This window comes from Lissotriton vulgaris, chromosome 2_1 (assembly GCF_964263255.1).
Source record: "Lissotriton vulgaris chromosome 2_1, aLisVul1.2, whole genome shotgun sequence".
NCBI classification, from domain to species: Eukaryota; Metazoa; Chordata; class Amphibia; order Caudata; family Salamandridae; genus Lissotriton; species Lissotriton vulgaris.
Genome location: NC_141687.1, coordinates 765988240 through 766011065, shown reverse-complemented (window position 1 = coordinate 766011065; position 22826 = coordinate 765988240). Strand labels below are relative to the sequence as shown.

At 46.2% G+C, this 22826-nt stretch overlaps 1 protein-coding gene across 7 annotated transcripts in view; it reads right to left on the bottom strand.

The window, feature by feature from the left end:
- The window catches only part of UBR3 (ubiquitin protein ligase E3 component n-recognin 3), a 2118328-nt gene that overhangs the window by 1588182 nt on the left and 507320 nt on the right, over positions 1–22826 (bottom strand). For all 7 annotated transcript variants that reach the window (XM_086956098.1, XM_086956102.1, XM_086956099.1 and 4 more), the window contains exon 7: positions 15409–15539. In XM_086956098.1, coding sequence (XP_086812224.1) covers positions 15409–15539 — 131 coding nt within the window. The remainder of the gene's footprint in view (positions 1–15408; positions 15540–22826) is intronic.

Below are 22826 nucleotides of genomic sequence, written 5' to 3'. Positions count from 1 at the left end.
CAATACTTAAATAAAATGCCACAGTCTGCCCTGCGCTTTACTAACAAAAGCGTAGACCCTTTCCAAACACAGCGTGTGCTCGTGCTGTGTTTGGAAAGGGTCTACGCTTTTGTTAGCAAAGCGCGGGGCAGACTGTGGCATTTTGTTTAAGTATTGCTGTTAATCGGAGCCCGTGAAGGGGCTCTGATTATCAACAATATTTAAACAAAAGGCCACAGGCGCTGGGGAACGAGCGGAACAGGAGGCAAGAGGGCATAAAGGCACGAGTGGGACACAGGCAGAGTGAAATTATGAGTGACATTTCAAAGACTATAAGTGACACTGACTCGCAGGCAAAATCAACTAATGAAGATTAGGGAAACCGATAAATATCAGAAATTACACCCACTTGGGCAACAAGAAACTCTAAAAAGGTCTTCAAACCGGAGACAGACTGCATTTCTCAGTGATAGTGACATTTTCCCCCTGAAATAAAACCAAACACATAAGCCCATGGAAAAAGCGCCATATCAGAAACTACACCCTTTAAAACACTAATAAGCTTTGGAAAGACTTTCAAGCTGCTGCATAGTCTCTGAATTGCAAAGTTACTAACCTACTGCCCCTTTCTAAGATGAATGTTAACTTACTGCTTTTCAAAAAGAGGTTTTTGTTTTGTCTTTTAAAAAAAACAGAAACGTTCAGGTCTTACTAGCAATATTCTGCTTACGCCGCATGTGGAGAGCAGGGCACGTGCACACTTCAGTACGGATTACATCACTACCAGGTGTAACATGAAACCGAAGTACAGAACTTCCAAGATCGCTTTTAGGTGACCACGGAAAATGAAATAATTGCGTAACATAATGTGAATGCAGAGCCTGAACACTGCCCAGAACAGAAGGACCCCACCTGCACACATTTGTTTTCAGAAGGTGCTGTCACAGAGTTACAGATACCGAGCACGAGAGCTGTGCTGAATTAAGTTCTCTGGTGGCACTGAAAGTATTACTGGCAGCGCGCTAGCGCTTTTAATAAAAAAATGGAAGTACACTTTGAAGAAAGCTGATACCTCACTGAGGCAACTTACTGTGTGAGTCGACTTGAGCAGCAATTGTTGTACAACGGCCTTCAGTTTCGTCTAAGGAAGCCTGGATAATAATGCGCCCATATCTGCTCTTACTATGTCATCTGCACGCGACCTTTGAAACCCTCTAAATCTAAATCCTAAAACCCTACAAGCACAGAAATGAAAGTCTATCTAGCTCCTGACGTCCGGCGGCCGCGGCATGAGCCGCACAGGAACTGGGAATCGCGGCCGCATAGCTGCAGCACACAGACAGAGGACAGAAAGGCCCAAGAAAACGAGTGGGACACAGACAGAGGACATAAAGGCACAAAAAAACGAGTGGGACACAGACAGAGGACAGATGAGCACTAAAAACGAGTGCGACAGAGGGCAGAAAGTCACAAAAATGAATGGGACAGAGGACATAAAGGCACAAAAAACGATTGGGACAGAGGGCAGAAAGGCTGGGACAGAGGGCAGAAAGGCACAAAAAACGAGTGGGACAGAGAGCATAAAAGCACAAAAAACGAGTGGGACAGAGGACAGAAAGGCACAAAAAAACGAGTGGAACAGAGGGCAGAAGGGCAAAAAAACGAGTGGCACAGAGGGCAGACAGGCACAAAAAACTAATGACATAGAGGCATAATACAGAAATATAGGGGCAGCTAAGAACAGAAGGCAGAACGGGCAGAGAGGCCCGGGTGCAGCGAGGGAAACAGAAGGGAAAACTGGGCAGAGACACGGGCAGCGAGGAGTACAGAAGGAAAGACCGTGCAGAGAGAGCATGGGGATAGAGAGGGGAACAGAGGATAGAAAACGGGGCATGGACCACGTACAGGCAGCGGGGAAGACAGACAACAGCAGTCAGAGACACAATGAAAATACAGGCAATACAATAAATTTGCAAACTGCCCTTAAGACCCTTATTGTGGCTCTGTATGTGTGAAAATGCATCATCTTTTCACTTTTTAAAGTAAACGTTTTGAGTGCCATTTGGTGCCGCAGACACGCGCGGTTTGGTTCCTGGCGCACATAGCCATGGTTGCAGCGCACAGAGACCCTCCAGTGCCGCACACAGAGGAAATAAATTAGAGGGAACATTGGTCATGAGGGCAGGGTGCTTGGTTATAGCAAGGCAGCTCTACAAACCCCAGAGGCGATTCTCCAGGCTTTGTGAGTGCAGTCAGCCGTTTTAAGGCCTATAGTGGACATCAGTCATTATTAGATGTCGAACTATATAGTGGCGGCACCGAACCTGGTCATGTTTGGTATCAAACATGATTGAGTGATACCCCAACACCGATTCAGGTGCTAGTCGTACGATTCCATGTATTGGGAGTTCCTTAGGGAACCCCCCCGTACTCCTGGTAACAGCCTTTCGGGGTCTGCCAGAAAGCTGGTGCTGCTGCTGCTGACCACATACACAATTCTGCCCTTCTGCTTTTGAGCTAAGCTTGAGCAGAGAAGGTAGAACAATAGGTTTCCTGTCAAAGGGAGGTGTGACCACCTCCCAGACGGAGTACTGGGCTGGAGTGTGGGCGCTTTGCAGCTCCACCAGAATGCATTGAAAGGCACACTTGGTGCCCTCCTTGCATACTCCAGCTTGAGCCAGTTTAGGACCTGTGGTTCCTACTATGGTGTGAAACTGAACAAAGGACAGGGTAGTATCCTCCCCTCTGTCCAGCCCCTCCTCTGGGAGGAGCCCTCCCCACCCCTCCACCCCCCTGAGTCATTCCAAACCTGTCCCTAGGGTACTTAAGGACTGCCCTGTGGGAGGGTCCTAAGATTCGTTGTGGAACAACACTCACCTCTGAAACCAAGACACTCTTCAACCATCTGGAAACTTGGCCTTGCTGAACTTTGACTGGAACCGAAACTTCATCAAGGAAGATTCCTGCTGCTCCTGGTCTAGCTGTTCTTCAAGTCTGTTGCCTCGTCCTGTGTTTCATCCAGTTTCTCCAGAGGACCCGTGTGCATCAAGGACATCCGAAGTAATCTCTCTTTGAGTTAAGGAGTCTCTCCCCAGCATCTGCATCCACCGCAACAAAGCTGGTCAGTCTGCTGCTCCTGTTGTCCTAAGGACTACCTGAGGCCCAGCAAAACAAATTGCGATTCTGTAGCTCCTTAGAGGCCGGACCATGCTTCGCTGAAATTGTGAGGACAGTATCCCTCGTCGGAGTCACTGGGACCAAACACCTGTGCACCACATCGACTTGCCAAGGCGTGTTGACACTGCACTCCAGAGATTTTCGGGCTACAAGAAGCTCCAATGTCCAGTACCTCAACCCTCGAAGATCAGAGTCCTCACTCCATGCCTTGCACTGTGGGACTCCATCTTTGGTGAGCTGCCTGAGGTCCTCTTGCAACTCCTGGGCCTTCGGCCTGTAGGTCCTCTTGAGGGTCTTCCTTTGCTTCAGTGGGCTTCCCTACTTGCTCAGGGCCTGTTCTAATTCTACTGCACTTGGGGAATCCCTTGGACTAGCTGGTACCAACGTTTGAATCTTTTGGCTTTCCACAACATTTTTGGCTACCAAGGCTTGCTGGTACTCCCCACCGGACACTGACCACCTAGACACGGACATCCAACGTGGGGCAGGTCGTGCACGACTCCTGGTCTTCCTCTGCGTAACCTGGTCCTCACAGCTGTAGCAACAAGGCCATCATCTTCACTCCTGAACCTCTCAACATCGATGGGCGTTGCACTACCGTGCCTCCTGGCCACGTCTGAGTGGCATAAACTCAGTCTAGGCTGCCTACAGATTCGCCTCTTCAAGAATCCACTCACGGATTCCACATAACTCCTTCACAGGCTTCTCCAGAGGCATCTTCTTCAAAGTAGTCCATTATCTACAGCAGGTTCCAACGTTACTTCACCTTTATGCCCCGGCTACCCTAGTGCAGGTAACCTAGTTCCTGGGGCATCCACGGGTGGGGTGGCTCTCCAACCATCCGTCTTCCAAATGGTTTCTTCGAGGCCCCCTGGGAAGGGTCTTCCTTCTTTAAAACTGCAACCGTGCATTCTCCATTGACACCCATTAGGCATGCAGCTGGGTTTCCACTCTGCACACAGCCTTCGTGTGATTCCGGTGTACTTATCTTGGATGGTTCTGTGCGTCTCCAGCTCCTCTGAGTCTTCTGGTCCAAGTCCCATTCTCCTTTGCAGTTTGCATTCCACTTTCTTAGTACATGGTTTGGTCTCCCCCTGGAGACCAGTGTTTATTTGCGCTACTTACCCGATTATTTTGAGGTTTTCTTGTGTGTATTGTTGATATTTCCGGGTAGGAGATATATACCAATGTGTTAGTGATTGTGTTGAGTAATCAACAGACTTATTTTATCATTTTGAGAGCTTTCTGTAGTTATCAAAGACCACTAAAATCACCATATGGGTTGCCTGGGTTAGCGCAAGGTGCATCACTCCTGAAAGTGTACACCATACACGAAGCCATCCACCTACATCATGCCAATACCACTAAGAACAATGTAAATGTATGCTGACAACTGTATGCACAACTTTATGGATGTTGATAAAAATGATACCAGTAACTGCCATATTTTCAGGAGTTTTAATGAACTCACATCATTGCTGTTGGATTCAGCCAAGATGACCTCCCCATCACCCCAGAGACAGAGATACGTGGTTAGACAACTCCTACGACAGACTCCTATCGAATATCAGGTGACAGATGGGGCCTCTGTAACCAAAAGAACAAGCATTTGCAATGCAATAGGTCTCGCATTACTAAAAGTTTGAGCTATTGCTGTTGCAAACAATAATGCAACGCCAATAGCTCAAACGGTCAGTAATGCGAGACCTATTCAGGTGCCGCGGTTATACCAAAAGTAAAGAAATAGAAAAAAAATCAATTTCTTTACCTATGGTATAATCACGGCACCGGCGCTTTACTTTTAACATTAAAAGTAAAGCGTGGGTGCCGCGATTATACCAAAAGTAAGAAATAGATATTTTTTTCTATTTCTTTGCCGCGATTATACCAAAAGTAAGAAATAGATGTTTTTTTCTATTTCTTTACCTTTGGTATAATCGTGGCATCTGCGCTTTACTTATAACATTAAAAGTAAAGCACTGGTGCCGCGCTTATACCAAAAATAAAGAAAAACGAGCCCTGGTTTCGGTTTCAAATATCGCGCCCGTGTCTGGGCACGATAATTAAAACCACGTCACGGCCTATTGGTGTCTATTATGCACACCAAGCGCGTAATAGACACCAATAGGCGGTGGGCAGAGCAATGCGCTTGCCTTTGGCCAAAAGCGTGCAGTCTTTCATTAAAAGACGCACGCTAAGGCCAATGGGGTAGCAGATTCTCCGTTTTTCCCTCATTAAATCTCTTACGCTGCACGAGCACTGCTGCGCAGTGCACCGATAGGAGCGGGACCTAAAAACGTGCAACCAGGGAAAACCCGATTGATTCTACATATAGATATTGCTCCACCCAGGAAAATTGGCCCGAATCGATCACTCATCACTCAGGATTTATAAAGCACAGCTAATCATCCAATAGGGTATTCAGGCGCTTGCAGGCCCCAGAAGCTTATTCGAACAGTCAGGTCTTGAGGGCCTTTCAGAATTCCGGAAGTGAGGAGATGGTCCGGAGCTACGTTGGAAGGATGTTCAAGGTTTTTGCTGCAATGTAGGAGAAGAAGCATCCTCCACTTCTGCTTCAGTAGGTGCGGGGAGTGAAAGGGAGGCCGACCGTAAACTTAGATGGTTGGTGGAAGTTCAGGTGGGGGATAATGTAGGCAGGTCATTGGTTGTGTAGAGGCTTGTGTGTGTGGGGGCTCAGCAGCTTGAATAACAAGTTACTTACCTTCGGTACCGATGTATATGTAAGAGACATAGGTTAGTTATAGATTCCTTACCTTAGAATTTCCTGCAGGCATCAGACTGGATCCGGAGAATTAGCAGTACCCCTGCGCATCGGTAAACTCTGCGTTCGTCATCAGCATCACCGGTATGACGCCGCAGTGCCTACCTAGATTAAGCCCCTGCGCACGGATGTCAGTTATGACACGACTTTCCACGCCAGAAGCGCCGAGCCATGCAAGAGACTGACCACTGGTGAGCTATCACTAGGGCCACGTAAGGGAGTCTATATCCCTAGAAGTCTGCTCGTAAGAGCAGGGATGATAGGTGGGGCGGTAAGGACTCTATAACTTACAGCTACAGCTACATCGTTACCAAAGGTAAATAACTTGTTGATCTGAAAGACACAGGTAGCTTGTTGATCTGAAAGACACAGGTAGTTATAGATTCCTTACCTTAGAATATATACCCCAGCAATACTAACCCTGGAGGAGGGTATGCGACCCAAGTTCATACCAGGAAGTCCTGAGAGACTGAAGGGGCAAAATAGCCGTCCCTCCTAACTAATCTGTCCAGGCAGTAATCTCTGGTGAATGTGGTGTGGCTCACTGGTTAGAGGCGGCAGACCCAGAAGCAGAAGTCTGCCCGGGACCAGGGTTGGATTCCCGACGCGGCAGGGTCTTGGGCCATGGTCAGCGGACTCGATAATTCTCGCCTCGGTGCCTACTCCAACCATGGGTCCCACTCAGCAACTCTGGGCAGTAGTTGCTTAATCCCTACTAACGGCCCCATCAGCGCCGGGGATGCTTGTCTTCACCTTGGAGGTGCCCAGGAGGGACCATCTCACAGGGAAAGCCAGGATGGGTTCCCCAGCGGTATACAGCACCGGGACGCCCCTTTGCTGGGGCAGCTGTGCGCTTTACAAGTATACGACATTTAACATTTAATGTGTGCAAGGATTCCCACATGGCTGCCTGACAGATGTCAAGGAGTGGAACTCCGCGTGCCAGTGCAATTGGGCGGCTGCTGTAGCTCTAATGGAGTGAACCCGCAGCCCCACTGGAGGTTCCCTTTTCGCCAATGCATAACAGATTTTGATACAAAGGACAACCCCTCTAGAAATGGTATGCTGTTGAACAGCCCGTCCTTTCTTGGCACCTATATAGCCAACAAAGAGTTGATCATTCACCAGGAAGTCTTGTGCGGTCAATGTAGGACAGCGCACGTTTGGGGTCCAGACGGTGGAGTCTCTCCTCCTCCTTGGAAGGGTGCAGAGTTAGGAAAAAGGTGGGCAAAGTAATGGTGTGTCCAATGTGAAAAGGTGTATCCACTTTTGGAAGGAACAAGGGCCTTGTTCGAAGCACACTTTGTCCGGATGCACAGAGAAGAAAGGGGGCTTGAAATAAAGAGCTTGAAGCTCAATCACCCTGTGAGCAGAAGTGATGGCATCAAGGAAGGCAGTTTTTAAAGTGAGGAGCCTGAGAGGACAGTTATGAAGGGGCTCGAAGGGAGCACACATGTGATAAGTAAGAACAAGATTCAAGTCCCACTGGGGCATTATGAAAGGAGATGGAGGAAAGAGATGAGTAATGCCCTTAAAAAATCTATTTACAATAGGAGACTTTTTTTTTTTTTTGGGAGAACCTTTATTATTACTTCAAGCAATTACAAGTATGGGCCTACAACCACCCCGGCCGGCCGCTAGTCAGAGCAAAAGTACAGCAAAGCAATGTGGAAAGTTATAGCAGTTCGAAAACCAGGGCTTACACATGTCCAGGACACGATGTGTATTGAGACATACAGGTCTGATTGCAGGATCATAAAGGTTCATTTTATAATAAAGGAAAAACTAAAAGTAAGTGCCATACAGTCATACATGGTCCCACAATAGTGAACATAAATCAGGATATCCACAAATAGTACAAATACAAATGAGGCATTGGGGGGGAAGGTAAGCAAATCAGGATAAATGTAGGCACAAACCCGTTACGTAGCAAAGCTCAACCCCACCCCTCAATACGAAGCAGAATATCCATGGAGAACGTCAATCATCGACCAAACCAGCCTTATAATCCCGGCCAAATGTCCCCCAAGCACCGTCAGCCAACAAGAAGTCCACTAGACTGGACGGTGTCATCCTTGGCCTCGTCTATCAATGGAACCAACATACGTCCACTTATCAATTGGTACACAGAGCGGCGTGGAGGGTCCAAGTGATCCGGGTGGGCAAGGCAGAGTTACCGCTTCATAGGACTTCAGCAACCCAAACCCATCCGAACATGTATGGCGGGAATCCGTTTGCGTCAACATTGACCCCGAGAACATCACCAAGGCCGAACATAGTCTCATCATCCAAGGAGGGAGAGTCACGCAACCCGGCAAGCGCCGAGACAGCACCGAGGCAGTCCAGAAAATAGATTGGCGTTGTTTCCCCGGCCTCCAAGTAGAAATGTGCCCCTAAGAGACACTCGCATGCACCACCAAGCTGTCCAGGGCGATAACAGGAGCCAGGTCTGTCAACGGCTCCAGGAAACCAGGTGTAGCTGGAGCACTCGGCATGGACACAGAGGCGGGCACGTCGGCACTCCGTTGAGGTCGAACTGTGCCGCATGGAGCGGCGGGACAACAATGGCGGCCATCCTTCTTCCCAAGTCCCGGGCATTACAGATCAGGGTTTCGTGCATGTTCGTTAGTGCAGCCAGTACATCCTTGGATGTGGGCTCCTTCTCGCGCCGCCAGTCCCCTGATCTCATGCACACGGCATCTGCTTGACCTGGATGTGGTCGGCACAGGGGGGCGCCGGCCGCCATCTTAGCCGATCCAGCCACGTCCTACTTCACCTCACCTCAGGGACCGGGCCCCAAACCAGGGCGCTACAGGATTCACAACCGGGACTCAAAAATGCAAGGTAGGCTCCCCGGAGAAGAGTCAAAGGGCTAAACAAAATCTCTGCCGCCCCCCGGGAGCCGCCCGCCGATTCCGGGGGTAGTCCTTGATTATGCCCGGGCACAGAACTGGGGAGGTGGGCCAGATACCGTGCACCCCCCTCGACCCTGCTTTGCCACGCAGCCCCGCGAGGCACTCCGTTAAGTGGACTGGGTCGTCACTGCCGCCATCGGCCCATCAATTAACCGGCGCCCTCCGGCCGACTCCTCACCACCACCAGTGGCCGCTGTTGTCGCAGTCGCGGCCAGCTGCTCCCCTCAATCGACACCCCGGTCCCAGCACCGCGAGGGCCTCAGAAGAGTCGGGGACATATCTCCGGGTCCGTCGCACGTAGAAGCCGCAGGAGCAGACGGTAAGTGGTAGTTCTCCTTCACCTACTTAAATATGCCGTCACGGCTCAGGATAGTTGCCAGGATGTATGTGCGGGGTGAGAGGGCTCACGGAGCCGAGCGTCTATGCGGCCATCTCGGCCGCTAGCTTGGCTCCTCCCCTACAATAGGAGACTTGAACAAGGAAGGCTGATCAGGCAGCTGAAGGAAATCAGAGATAGCTGCAAAATAGCCTTTAAGAGTGCACAGAGCAGAGCCCTGCTGGGCTAAAAAAGTATATACAAGAGGACCTCTGAAAGAGTGGCAGAAAGGTGATCCACATCCTTTGCTGTGCAACATGCTACAAACTTGTTACATCTACAGACGTATACCTTTTAAATGGAGGGCTGCCTGGCTGCCGCTGCCAAGATGACGTTACAGATTTCGGGTGGAAGGTCAAAAGTGGTTCACTGTTGCCGCTCAATCTCCACGCAAAGAGGTGGAGGCTGGACGGATCCGGGTGAAGAACCCTTCCCTGCGGCTGCGACAGAAGATTCTCCTGAAGGAACAGTCCGAGTGGAGGATCGATGGCCATGCTCAGGAGCTCTGGGTACCAGACTCTTCCTGCCCAGTCCGGAGTCACAAGAATAACTTGTGCCCGGTAGCGAATGATCTTCTTCAGCACTCTAGGCAGAAATGGTATAGGCGGAAAGGCATACAGGAGGCCGCAGTTCTACTTGCGATGAAAAGTGTCGCTGAGGGAGTGCCGCCTTCTAAACTTCCAACGTGCAGAATTGCTGACATTTCGCGTTCTCTTCAGTGGCGAGCAGATCTAACCAAGGCTCTTCCCACCGCTGAGAGAGACCCTGCACCACCTCAGAGTGAAGACACCACTCATGATCTACCAGGCACCGTCGGCTGAGCTCGTCCGCCCTGGCGTTTTAGAGAACCTGCTAGGTGTTGAACCACCAGGGTCATGCCCTGATGTTCCAGCCACATTCAGAGGCGAAGGGCCTCCTGACATAAGATCCTCGCCCCCACCCCGTCCTGTTTGTTGCAGTACCACATGGCAGTGGTGTAGTCCATGAACACTTGCACTATCTTCCCTTGGAGAGATGGAGGAAATGCTTTTAGTGCCAAACGGATCACCTGGCGTTCCAGCAGGTTGATATGGAGCCCGGACTTCACCAGAGACCAGACTCCTCTGATCTCCGCCTCTCCCAGATGGCCACCTCATCCCAGGAGTGACGCATCTGTCGCTACTGTGAGGTCCAGTTGGGGAAGGGAGAGGGATCTCCCTCTGACCCAAACTTGGTTCATTAACCACCACTGCAGTTGTTGCGCAGTTTCCTCCGAGATCTGGACGTGGTCGGAAAGATCCCCCTGATGCTGCGCCTACTGGAACTTCAGGTCCCATCGCAGAGCCCATATATGCCATCTGGCATGGTCCACTAGCAGGATGCCATGAGGCCCAGCAGCCTCAGGGTCCTTCAAAATCCAGGATAGAGGCTGAAACATCCGTATCATTGCCCGAATATTCCGGACTCGCTACTCGGGAGGATAGACCCGAAACTGAACTGTGTCCAGAACCGCCCCGATGAAAGGGAGCATCTGAGAGGGACGTTGATAGTAAACCCCTGCAAATGCAGGATGTCCATTGTAGTCTGGAGGTGGGAAACGACAGCCTGGGGTGATCCCACCGTCAACAGCCAGTCGTTGAGATAGTTGAAGACTAGAACCCCTGATCTGCGCAGATGAGCTGCGACCACCACCATTCCCCTTCGTGAACACTCGAGGGGCACTGGTAAGGCTGAACCAGACCACTGGCATCACCCAGGTCCTCTCTCCAGTCCGGTTCTTCAAGCTGGTTTGTTAAAGGGTCCAGCGAACCCTCCCAATCCTCATCATCATCTTCTGGGGGATAGGGAAGAATAGGGATGAACCTGGGAACAAAAGTACCCTCCGGCGTTGGAATCTACATTGACCAGTGTCAGTCCGGCTCCGGGTCCAACTCGGGGGTGTGGTTGAGGATGGAGTCAGCCGGGTGTACGGTCGTCGCGGGGGCATCGATGCTGGCATCTGCGCCGGTGGAAGGTCAACAGGTATTGATCCCGAACCAGGCCTAGATCCGCGGAGGCCCGCAGGGGTCGGAGCTGCTGGCATCGAAGGCCCAGGACCCACGACCGGCTCCCCGAGGTACGAAGGCACGCCGGCAGAGTCGGGCTGCTTTAAGAGATTGTGGAGGGCTTTGTAAAATGTACAAAGTTGGGTAGCGGACGCCCCGGCTCCCAGAAACGGGGGGAGGTGCAGAGTTATACCTGAAGGAGGCACTGAAGGAGCCTTAAAGCGATGACGCTCCGGGTGCCACGTTGCATCAGCCGACTTACAGGGAAAAGGCGAAGAGCACCGGAGCTTCTTTGCCTTCTTCTTGTGCTTCAACTCACACGAGGACTTTGAAGACTTGGAATAGGATGAGGTGTAAAGGCTTCTCGAGCAGTCTCAAGAACTTCCCCTCGAACGAGACCGGGAGCGATGCGGAGCCGACTGCCGGGCCTACAAGAGCTTTTGGGACTGCTTCTGCAAAGACTTTGGATTTATGGCCCGGCAGTTGGAGCACGACTTCGGATTGTGGTCAGGCTCCAGACACCAAAGGCACACGAGGTGCGGGTCCGTCACAGACATCATATTGTGACAGGCCTCAAAGGTTTGAAGCAGGTCTGACGATGGGATATCCCTCCCACACCAGGATTTAAAGACTCAAAAAGAAGTTGACAAAACGCAGAAAAAAGCTTAGTCAAAAAGTGACTAAAGGGGTAGCTCTATCTGGATCTACGCTAGGCTGGTGCGGAAAAAAAAAGAACTGATGTCAGTACGTAGGGGTGTCATCCAAGTAGGCACTGCAACATCATCCCGGCGACTGCGAGGAAGGACGAGGAGTCAACCGACGCCACCTACCGACACACAGGGGTACTGCTGAGAAAAAAATTCTGACGCCTGGGGGAAATTCTAAGGTAAGGAATCTATAACGAACTGTCTCTTTCAGATTTGACATCTGTTCTGTACTGCGAGCCAGTGGAGTTACCTGAGGCAGGGTGTGATATGGATTTGTCGGGGAAGGCCAAGGATGAGTCAGGCTGTGGCGCTCTGGATGGCCTGAAGTCTCATTAGAAGGTGTGCAGCAATTCCTATGCAGAGGGCATTGCCGTAGTCCATTCGGCTGAGGAGGAGGGCTTGTATCACTGTGCATCTCGTGTGTTGGGGTAGCCACTTGAAAATCTTGCGTAGCATGCGTGGGGTGAGGAAGCAGGCAGAGGAGGCTGTGTTGATCTGTGATTTCATGGTGAGCTTGTTATCAATGATGATTCCAAGGTTTCTGACGTGGATGGAGGGAGTGGGAGTGTGTCTTCGGTCTGATTGCCACCAGGAGTCGTTTCATGTGTTTTTGCGGTTGCCAATGATCAGTACTTCGGTCTTGTCGGTATTCAGCTGCAGAGATTTATTCTTCCTCCAGTCGACGTTTGTCATGCATCTGTGAAAGTAAGTTCTGGTGGTGTTGGGGTCATCGGTGAGTAAGAGGAGGAGTTGGGTGTTGTTTGCGTAGGAAATTATGTTGAGACCATGGGATCGGACGATGTTGGCCAGCTGGTCATATGTACGTTGAAGTGTGTGGGGCTGAGGGATGAGCCCTCAGGGACACCGCATGTGATCTCCTTGGGTTCAGAAGTGAAAGGTGGATCCTCTGGGTTCTTCCGGTGAGGAAGGAGGCGATCCATCTGAACACGTCCCCATGGATGCCTATGTGGTGGAGTCTTTCGATCAGTATGTGGTGGGATACTGTGCTGAAGGCTGCCTAGAAGTCAAGGACGATCAAAGTTGTTGATTCTCCATGGTTGGGAGGATCGGATGTCAGTGGCTGTAATCAGGGCGGTTTCGGTGCTGTGATTGCTGCGAAAGCCGGATTGGGACACGTTGAGTAGCTGATTCTGCTCCAGGTTTGTCATGAGTTGATTGCAGATGATCATTTCCAGTACCTTCACTGGGAATGGGAGCAGGGAGATTGGCTAGTAGTTTGAGTTTGCTGGGGTAGGAGGAGGGTTTTTTGAGAAGTTTTGTGACTTCGGCATGTTTCCAGGCGTCAAGAAATGATGTGGTGTTGATAAAGGTGTTGAGTAGGGTGGTGAGTTTCTGGCCGATCCTTTGGTTTCAAGGTTGAAGATGTGGTGCGGGCAAGGGTCTGCGGGAGCTCCCAAGTGGAATAATTTTATCATGGAGGTGATGTCCTGGGTGGAGAAGATATTCCAGGTGGTCAGTGTGTGGTTCTCGTCAGTAACGGTGGTGATGTATCAGTTGATAAAGTCCCTATGTGTGGGTTGGAGTTCAATAATTTTGTATATGGTGCGACTTTGTCATGGAAGAAGTGGGCAAAGTTGTCGCATAGCTCCCAATAAAACCTGTTGGCCTAAGGCTTGCGTTCCCCAAAAATACCACAAAGCTAGATGCCACATGTAGAAACACTCAACCAACATGCACACCACACCTAGTGATCACACACTCCTCATGCCAGACATCTGGACACACACACACACATACACACACACACACACACACACACACACTGGCCCACACTAGCTCTCCCCGAGGTTGAGAGCAATCTGTGTCCTGATGCCAGCGCTTGTTGATTTACAACTGAGATGTTTTATTGGAATGTAGAAAATTGCTTTATTGTACCTCATGAAGTCTATGTAACAGCGGGCAAAACTTTGTACACTGACAGACTTTGAGCAGACACACTCTGTCAAGGCTCTCCCAGCCACAGCGTTTAATTAAACCAATTGGTTCCTTTTTTGCCAAACGTCACTTGTCTTTTAATTTATTCAAGATTGAGTCATACTTGAGCAACAATTTTATACTTCATATTGGTAACTGGAGACTCACTAAGAACACTTGGTGGTATAAAGGTCTGATCAGAACCTTTGTTTGTGATTAGACTCTTTATAATGCAAGAATTCACTCAGCTCCTTATAAATGTCTTAACACACTCATGATAAGGACTATAGTGGATACTAGATGGATTTAAACAAACAGACTGGCAATGGATGCGGGATCCTGCATTCACTAACAAGCCATGAAATAGGACAATTTTAAAATATAAACCAACTTTGATTATGCCAATTCAATGGTTCGAAAAGCAGTAGGTTTGAGTGAAAGAAATAGTACGCGCAATTATCGCTAGAATGGTTAGTGACGCATACTTTCAACTTTGTATCACTAGAGTAACCAGAATAAAGGTATAAAATGAAAAGGAGAGATTCGTCAGAGAAGTAAAATTAGTAGGTTGGGTTACAGTTAGAAGGGCAATCACTGAATCCCTTCAATACATCATCCTCATCTCTAGAGGTCCCAGATTGAAGCATGCCCCCGGGGCACTGTTTCCAATCCTGGCCTTCACTTTTTTTTTCTTTTTCTTTTTTAATTATTGTTAACTCATGGCGACCAATATAACTCTTTGAATAATAGTGCAGGGATTTTTAACATTTCAATTACAGTACAACATGCACACTCATAATAAACTGTATATAGATGTCATACTCCTTAAGGAGCATGCATATGCATTACAGCAAAGCGTTACAACATTGTTAATGATAACGGCTAAGCGTATGTATGTTAATGATAGGCGGACCACAGTAACAGCAGCAGGAAAAGTAGTAAATGGCATTGCAATATACACATTAGAGAGATCTGTTGTATGACGGAGATGCCAAAAAAATATGGTTGCAACCAATCATAAAAAGATCAACCCAGAAAAAGAAGAACAATTTTTATTTCTCACTACATTCTATGCAGTCTAGTTCTAACCAGCTGGACCCAATTTAATTTAACTAACAATCTAATTTTTTGTTTATATTTATATCGCTATAAGCTGAATATTTACGATTGTATATTTTCCCTGAAAATAATCATATGCAACTGCTCAATCATTACCATATATGCCTTTTAAAAATGTAAATTTCAGTTAAGATTTTGAAACCCTAATATTTGCAGAGGTGCTTGAAAAGCACAATTATTCCTAATGGGTAAAACACATTGTAACTTACCTTGACTAACATCTCCAAGTATAGGAAATTTGCAATTTAAACAATAGATACATACATACCAAATAAGAAATGCCAAAGCAGGACTATGAATAGTTATATGCCAATTATTTACTGGCATATGAACAAGATCTATCTAGGCAGAACAATTAGGTGCAGTAGGAAGACAAGCACAAAAAGAACAGTACCTTGTATCCTTGATCTGGAAGCATGTTAAGCAAAAATGTCACCATCTTTTGCGGAAATTCATATTTTACAGTCCAAAATAGTAATTCTTCTAGAAAACACTTATGCTTCAAAATATCCATAATAGACTGATCTGTGTGAAGAAATAGAAAGTTTGCATTAAAAATATCACAGCAGATTGGATCAAAACAAGTGGTAATCCAGTATGGGTGTTTTATCCTTCCTCTGCATTTCATCTACTAGCGCCTGCAGAATGGGAATAGAGTAAATAAGTCTGTCCCTTCAATTTGTGCAAGAAAATTAATTTAGCCTTTCATTTTCTTACTACACCATTTGACTGAATACTAGGTTGCTTGGGTGTATACCAGGATCACACAAAGTTTACAGACAACAAAAGTAAAAATACCCCAGTGATTGAAAGAGAGAAGGAACAGCACTTCACTTTTGGCAAGATGATACTGGGTACATGGTAAAACAAACTTTCACTGTACCCAAAAAGTCAGAATGGATTTTTAACCCAACCATGGTGTGCTTCTACACACAACGATTTACAATCAATGTAACTGGCAAAGTCAAATGTGTTAAAGCATGCATCTCATACCCAGGGACAATGCTAGGTAATTTTCAACCGCCAACAATAAAAAACAAAGTGCAGTCTTAAAATTGAAGAAGAACTGAATATACATATAGTTTGAAGTAATGCTTCTATTTGTAGTTTCCACTGCATATTTTAATAATGCAGTGTTTGAGATACGTTTAAGATAATAATGCGGTGATATTTTATTGTATACAGGTTGGAGAGGATTGGACTATTTCTCAATTTTCTTTTTCGTACATGGAATGGATTGACATCCCACCATGATGATGGTTTGATTTTTCATGAAGGATCCCACTGGGGCAAGATGAATGTAGAATGATATAAAAAAGATAATGCAAAAATTATTAGACAAATAATTTAGAATGCCTAAATGGATATTTAACATTGATAATTGATATGCACTCACCACTTGGGTCAAATAAATCAAAGATTTACCTTTCAGTCAATTTGTACGAATCAGGAGGAATTGCAGTTCAGTAGGGGACTACAAAACTGAGGCTGAGACATTATCAGCCTAACTGCAGAAAAGACAATACCCGAGAAGGCAAATCAATGCATGCATGAAACGAGCAAGAAATAATCCTTGAGAAAGCCTTTTAGAGGTACATGAAAAAGAATCCTCCAATACCTTGACATGTGTAACTACATTCACTCCCAGATCTAGTTTGATCAAGAAAGCTGTGAATAAAACCTGGGAGATTCTAAACACGGGGTCACTGTCCATATCCAAACCTAGATTTGCGTTTAAAAGGACTAAGAAATCAAAGGACCTGCTGATCCACACGGGACCCAGAAATAAGAACAGTTCTGACCAGAGACAATTATGGGTTCTCCCCCCTGTCACAGGGCACTACCCTTGCAGTACCTGTACTGTCCACAGACGAGAAAAACTAAAGAACTGGTCCAATCTGACACGTTTACGTGGACCATCACAAAACACACTAATTGTAATACACCCCAGTGTGTATATACTTTCTGACATGCCCCTGTGAGAAAATATACGTTGGTATGACAATGAGACCCATCAAGACACGAATAACTGAACATAAAAGCATTATTCGATGTCATAAAACCAATACCAAACTATATACTCATTTCAAAGAGCTGAGACACCCACCAGAAAGTTTACGTTGGGTAGTCCTTGAGGCACAATAACAAATAACGCACATGGCATTGTTCAGGATTGAACAGAGGTGGGTGTTGCGTCTTGATTCGGCTAATGGTAGCTTAAATGATGACATCCTTTGGAGCACCATTAAATAAACAAACCCTTAACTTAACTTATTTCCCGAGTGGACAACGTTACATCACTAATGCCAAGGCAACATTGTAATATGTTTTTTCCTTCACACACTACTGAGCAGCATATAACCAACTTTGAAGACTACATCTTAAGATGGCCACCACAGTTACATGTATAGCGAAATCAAGTTCCTACTACCGCGTGATCTCGCAACTCCACAGCAGCAGCCGATTTGCCAAATCCAGGGCCATCGCGGGGTGTATTTTAACCATCTCAAGGTAAGGGGTTGCCGGGCATAGACATGGGGTGTTTACTGCTTTCTTAATCAGAGCTAACCATGTGAGTGGGAAGGGACTTGCATTACACGCGGCTGGGTTTCCTTGTGGGGGGCTTCAGCCACTGCCTCCAATTACTGTCAATGTGTGCAGTGCCCCTTCCAGGCTAATCGGCCACCCGCTGGTCTTTATTTACTTACTGGCGGCATTTGCTTAAGTATTGTGAAGGTAGAGCACTAAGGTTCTGACCGTTACAGTCTGCTCCTCTGAGCATTTCACCAGTGCCATGAAGTGAGCAGTACACCAGCGCTACTTACAACCATGCTTTGACCTGAATTTTCATATGTTTTCATAGATAGAGACACTACATCGGAGTGTCCCGTACTCCGCTGCCAACTGATGTGGCAGTAGCCAGCAACTGATTTAAGGTGAGCCCACCACCAACCACCACCACAGTCGATATCACCACGTTTCATAATAAATGTATACACAAGGGATGTGTACAGAGCGTGAGCTCTGTCTGTTTTTATTAAGAAAGCCTGAATTATGATTGTGTTAAATTTACCATAATGTTTGAAATTGATTGGGAATATTGCTTTCTCTTAAACTATGATTTTGTTTATACTTCTTCCTTGTACTCTAGGTTGACTGCCATTCTCCAGGGTAACCATTCTCTGGTAGAACAATTGGTAGGTAGAATTACACCATACCTTTCACTGTAGATAGTTTGTATTATACACACAGTCCTGAGGAATCGCCACCTGATCACTTCTGTGACTTATTGAGGCGAGAAACAGGTTGAGCTTCTGAGGGTTGAGCGAAATTGTTGTCACTTTATAAACAAAACAGTCGCCCCCTCTAATCTTTTAATTAGGGTGGGTTCCCAACAGAACTAAGGGTTCCCTGACGTGTTTTATCTTCACTTACTACATCTACACATTACTAGGCCCCTCACACCCACGGCACCAATACGGCGAGGAACAAAAGATCTCCGCTAAGGAGCCCCTTTATGGGTGCCCGTCGAGCATTGCAGCGCCGGCTCGACGAGGAGCAGACCCATATGATGAAGCATGACACCTAGCTTGCTGGGTGTGTGAGCGTCCTAGTTCCGAAGGGAGAAATTCCCCTCCTCCCCTCCACCTAGAGTACACATTTAGTGGCCTTAATATACCACTAACAAGGAACTCCGTACCTTTCTGTCTTCTGACATATTTTGGGCATGTACGTTAGACCTATATCAAGCCCTCCATGTCCCTTCTTTTGTTGAGATCAAATAAATCAATCAAATAATATACAGATATGTGATGTATTGAAAACAATTCTGAATATTATACATCAATGTGTTATCAACAGAACGGTGAATAAGAGATATTTACATACATATGAGAGGGTATGTTTCAAATGATAGAAATGGTATGAACGAGTACCAGTCCAAGAAAGCTTCAGATTTGTTACCTATGTGGAAATACTATTCCTTTGCTTATGTTTAAGTTATCAGCATATATGGTGTTGCGTATTAAGTGAATTTTTGCCTCCTTTGACTAAGGCTTGACTGCTGACCCGGAAGGTTTAATGGTGGATTTAACACCTAATAAATTGGAATGCACTGGCACCTGGTGTGAACACTTTTATACTACTACGAAGGAACTGTCGTTCTTTGTAACTAACAAGAGTCATTATATATATATTCACTGAAAAAACCATAGGTTTCACACCAGTTATAGTTACCTGGAAATTTTACTGGCATAAAACCATTGAAATTCCCACGTTATAGTTAGTTGGACTCACTATAACTTGCGCGTGTAATGCACTGCTGATGACATCACATATTACATCACTCATGACATGGTCAGTGACATCACTCATGACATCACTGATGACACCATCCAGTGAATGTGTGCCTTTCTGAAAAATAAACATGTTTTATATATGTATATGTAAAGGTGAATGGAAGAATAAATGTTTAAATAAGTGTCTTAATGGATGTTTAAAAAAAAAAAATGATTGGTTAACTGGCTTATTAAGTGTATCATAGTGAATACATATATTAGCGAGTATTGTTTCAATATTTAAATGTTTGTATCAGTGTTTCACTTTGTGTATAAGTGGGTGCATGGGTTTGTGAGTAGCTACATGTGTGTTTCTATGGGTTATTAGATTTTCTTTTAGTAACAGTATAAATGTCTGTATGATTTGGTGGGGGTGTTACTTAGCACACAGATGCATCAATGACTGACTCACTGTTTGTATGTGTTTTGAAGACAGCATATGTGCCGGACTGTATGGGTGAGTGAGTGTGTATATGTATGTGTTAGTAAGTGAATGACTGTCTTACTAGTGTCTTTATCAGTAACTACATATGTTTTAATCTAGTATATGTGAGTATTGGTGTATATAAGTGAGTATATGTGAGAGTCAGAGATTGAAAGAGTTTTTGTTTAAATAAGTATGTGTTTCTATAAGTGATTGTTTAAGAGAGTAAGTATGTGTAAGTTTCCTTAGAAGTAAGGTGGTAGTGTGTGTATAGCTGTATATGCAAAAAAATGAATGTTCAATATTTTATTTGCATGCGTGAATATGTGTGTGAGCAACTTATGGAAGATTGTCGGTGTGTTAACGGATGTATAGGTGTCTCACTACATATGATGAGTGAGTATATGTATGACTGACTATATAGAACTGTTGGTGAATGAGTGGATGTGTATGTAAATGGTGGAATTACTGAATTGGTTGTTGTAACTGGTATAGGTATCTCCACTTTTTTGAAAATGTTAGTTTCTATTTTTTAATATTTGTTTCAAGGGTTACTTTACAGTGAAAGCAGGTCAGTCTCTCTGTCACAAGGATGGTGTCATCAGTGATGTCATGAGTGATGTCACTGACCATGTCATGAGTGATGTAATATGTGATGTCATCAGCAGTGCATTACACGTGCAAGTTATAGTGAGTCCAACTAACTATAACGTGGGAATTTCAATGGTTTTATGCCAGTAAAATGTCCAGGTAACTATAACTGGTGTGAAACCTATGTTTTTTTCAGTGAATTTAATAGGTTTTTTAAATGCTAATTTTTTTTTTGTCTTGGAGCGCTCCCGGTGCACGCCCCGGTGAGCGCCCCCAAAGCGTACTATTTTGAAGCGCCCCGGTGCGCGAACTGGGAAGCGTCCCGTTAGCGCCAATGTCGCGATCGAAAACAACATTGTGACGCATCGCGTAAGCGTGACGTATTGCTTAGCCGCGTGATGCGTCTTATGGCGCGTCGTGTAAGCGGGACGTATCGCGTAGCCGAGCGATGTGTCTTTTGACGAGCTGCGTAAATGCACCCGGAAGCGCTCCGCGCCGCGGCCCGGAACGCGTGACGTAAGTGCGCCGGAGCGCGTAACGTAAGCGCATCGGGTCATGTGACTTGAAAATAACACTTTTCATTGGTTCTCATCATTTTTTTTCTCCAAATAATGAAAGCCCCCTCCTTTTTTCCTCATTCTTACTTTCTTCATTGAGAGAGCAAGAGCTATTTTGGAGGAAACAATGGCATCACTTGTTGCTGCAGCTGGTGCACCCCCACCACCACCCCCACCACCAAGAAAAGAAGGTCCACCACCACAGTTTCTTGGAGGACAAGAAGAAGAGGAGGAAGAAGAGGAGGAGGATCAACAACGAAGGCGCTTCCTCCCAGAAGAACCAAGACAAAGGCACGTCAAAGTGCACTTCATTTGGCAATTTTTTTCTTTTCCAGATGACCAAAAAAAGGTGAACGCCCCCAAAGTCACCTGTCTCATCTGTGACAAAGTTCTCTCCAGGGGCAATCTCTCAAAGAAATATTCTTTTGGTAATTTTACCATGATCTGCCATATGGAGAGGTGGCATCCCAATAATTTGGCCCAGGCTGAAGTCCAGGAATTTCGGAACAACCCACCCCCAGTGGCCAGCACTTCCTCTTCTGTACCCTCACTTTCTGGTCCTGAAGAACGCCAAATGGTGCCAAATATTCAGCCAAAATTTGGCAAGCTCAAATTTCTTTGCATTTTCTGTGGCAAAACATTATGCTATGGTGAACTTAGCGTCACCTTAATTAATAATGCTGTAGACAACCACCAATGCAGCAAGGAAAGAAAACAGTAATTCTTTTCTTTTTTTTTGCTCCTGTTGAGCCATTTCCAATTCCCTGTTTTTTGTTTGTTCCCTTAAAAAAAATATATATATAAAATTGTTCAAAAACACAAAAAAATAAAATGTTCAGAAAAATAATAAAAAAAATATAAAACAAAAAGAATTTAAAAAAAAGTTCTTTTCAGAACTACCTTCCATTTATAAAATATTGGCAAAAATTTTAAACTCTGGCATTCTTTTTTCTCTGTTGTGCGCTTCTTGGTGCGCTCCCCGGTGCGCGTACCGGGCGCTCCCTCCGCGACAATCGAAACATTTTTTTTTTTTTTTTTGACCCGCGAGGCCTTTTTATACCCCCCACATCAAACCTTGGGGATCAGGGGGGGGGTCTACCCTGCCCCCTTATGGTCATTTCCCCCTTTGTTTTGGCCACCTCTTGTGTCTCCATCCTACCGAGACACACGATGGCGGCTGCTCCGGACTGATTCGAATGTTTACAGACACCCAAGAACCAATCAGCTTTCTGCGCGCAAGTCGCGTGGCGCGCCCGGAGCGCGTACCGGGGCGCTGCCATAGATATATATATTTTTTTGAACCTAAATTACTCAAAATCCACTGAAGCACATATCTTGAGACATAGCAAAGGCACATCGGGCTACCAGTCCCTACAATTTTGCCAAGTTTGCTGGAAATCCATTCAGCCGTTCGGGCTTAAAGTGAGGTCGACCGCCCTATGGAAATTAACATGGGGAAAATACGTTTTAGGACCCCCCTTTTATGTCAGCCCCCGCTTCACAAATCCCCCCCCCCAAACTTTCAGGGAAGGACCAGGGCGCCGCAAGGCCATTTTGAGGAAATTTTCAGGCAGATTCGTCAACCGGCGCCAAAGTTATTCCAAATAGAATTTTGAGATTTAACATTGAAAGAAATCCTAACTATAACGCCAGTAGGTAATATATATATATATATATAATACTTGCACTCAGCGCCCTCCATGTACAGTTTATCAATGTTGTGATTTCATCAATAATGTCGCAGAGTATGTAATGAGAGATGTAATATGTGAGGTAAAAACAAGTTACCTACCTGTAAACTGTGGTTCTCCAGTATTGATATAATTTATAGATTCACATGCTTGAATCTTCCCTGTCGTCATGGTGGGAGTCCCACGGTAACAGAATAAATAGCAGTAATAAA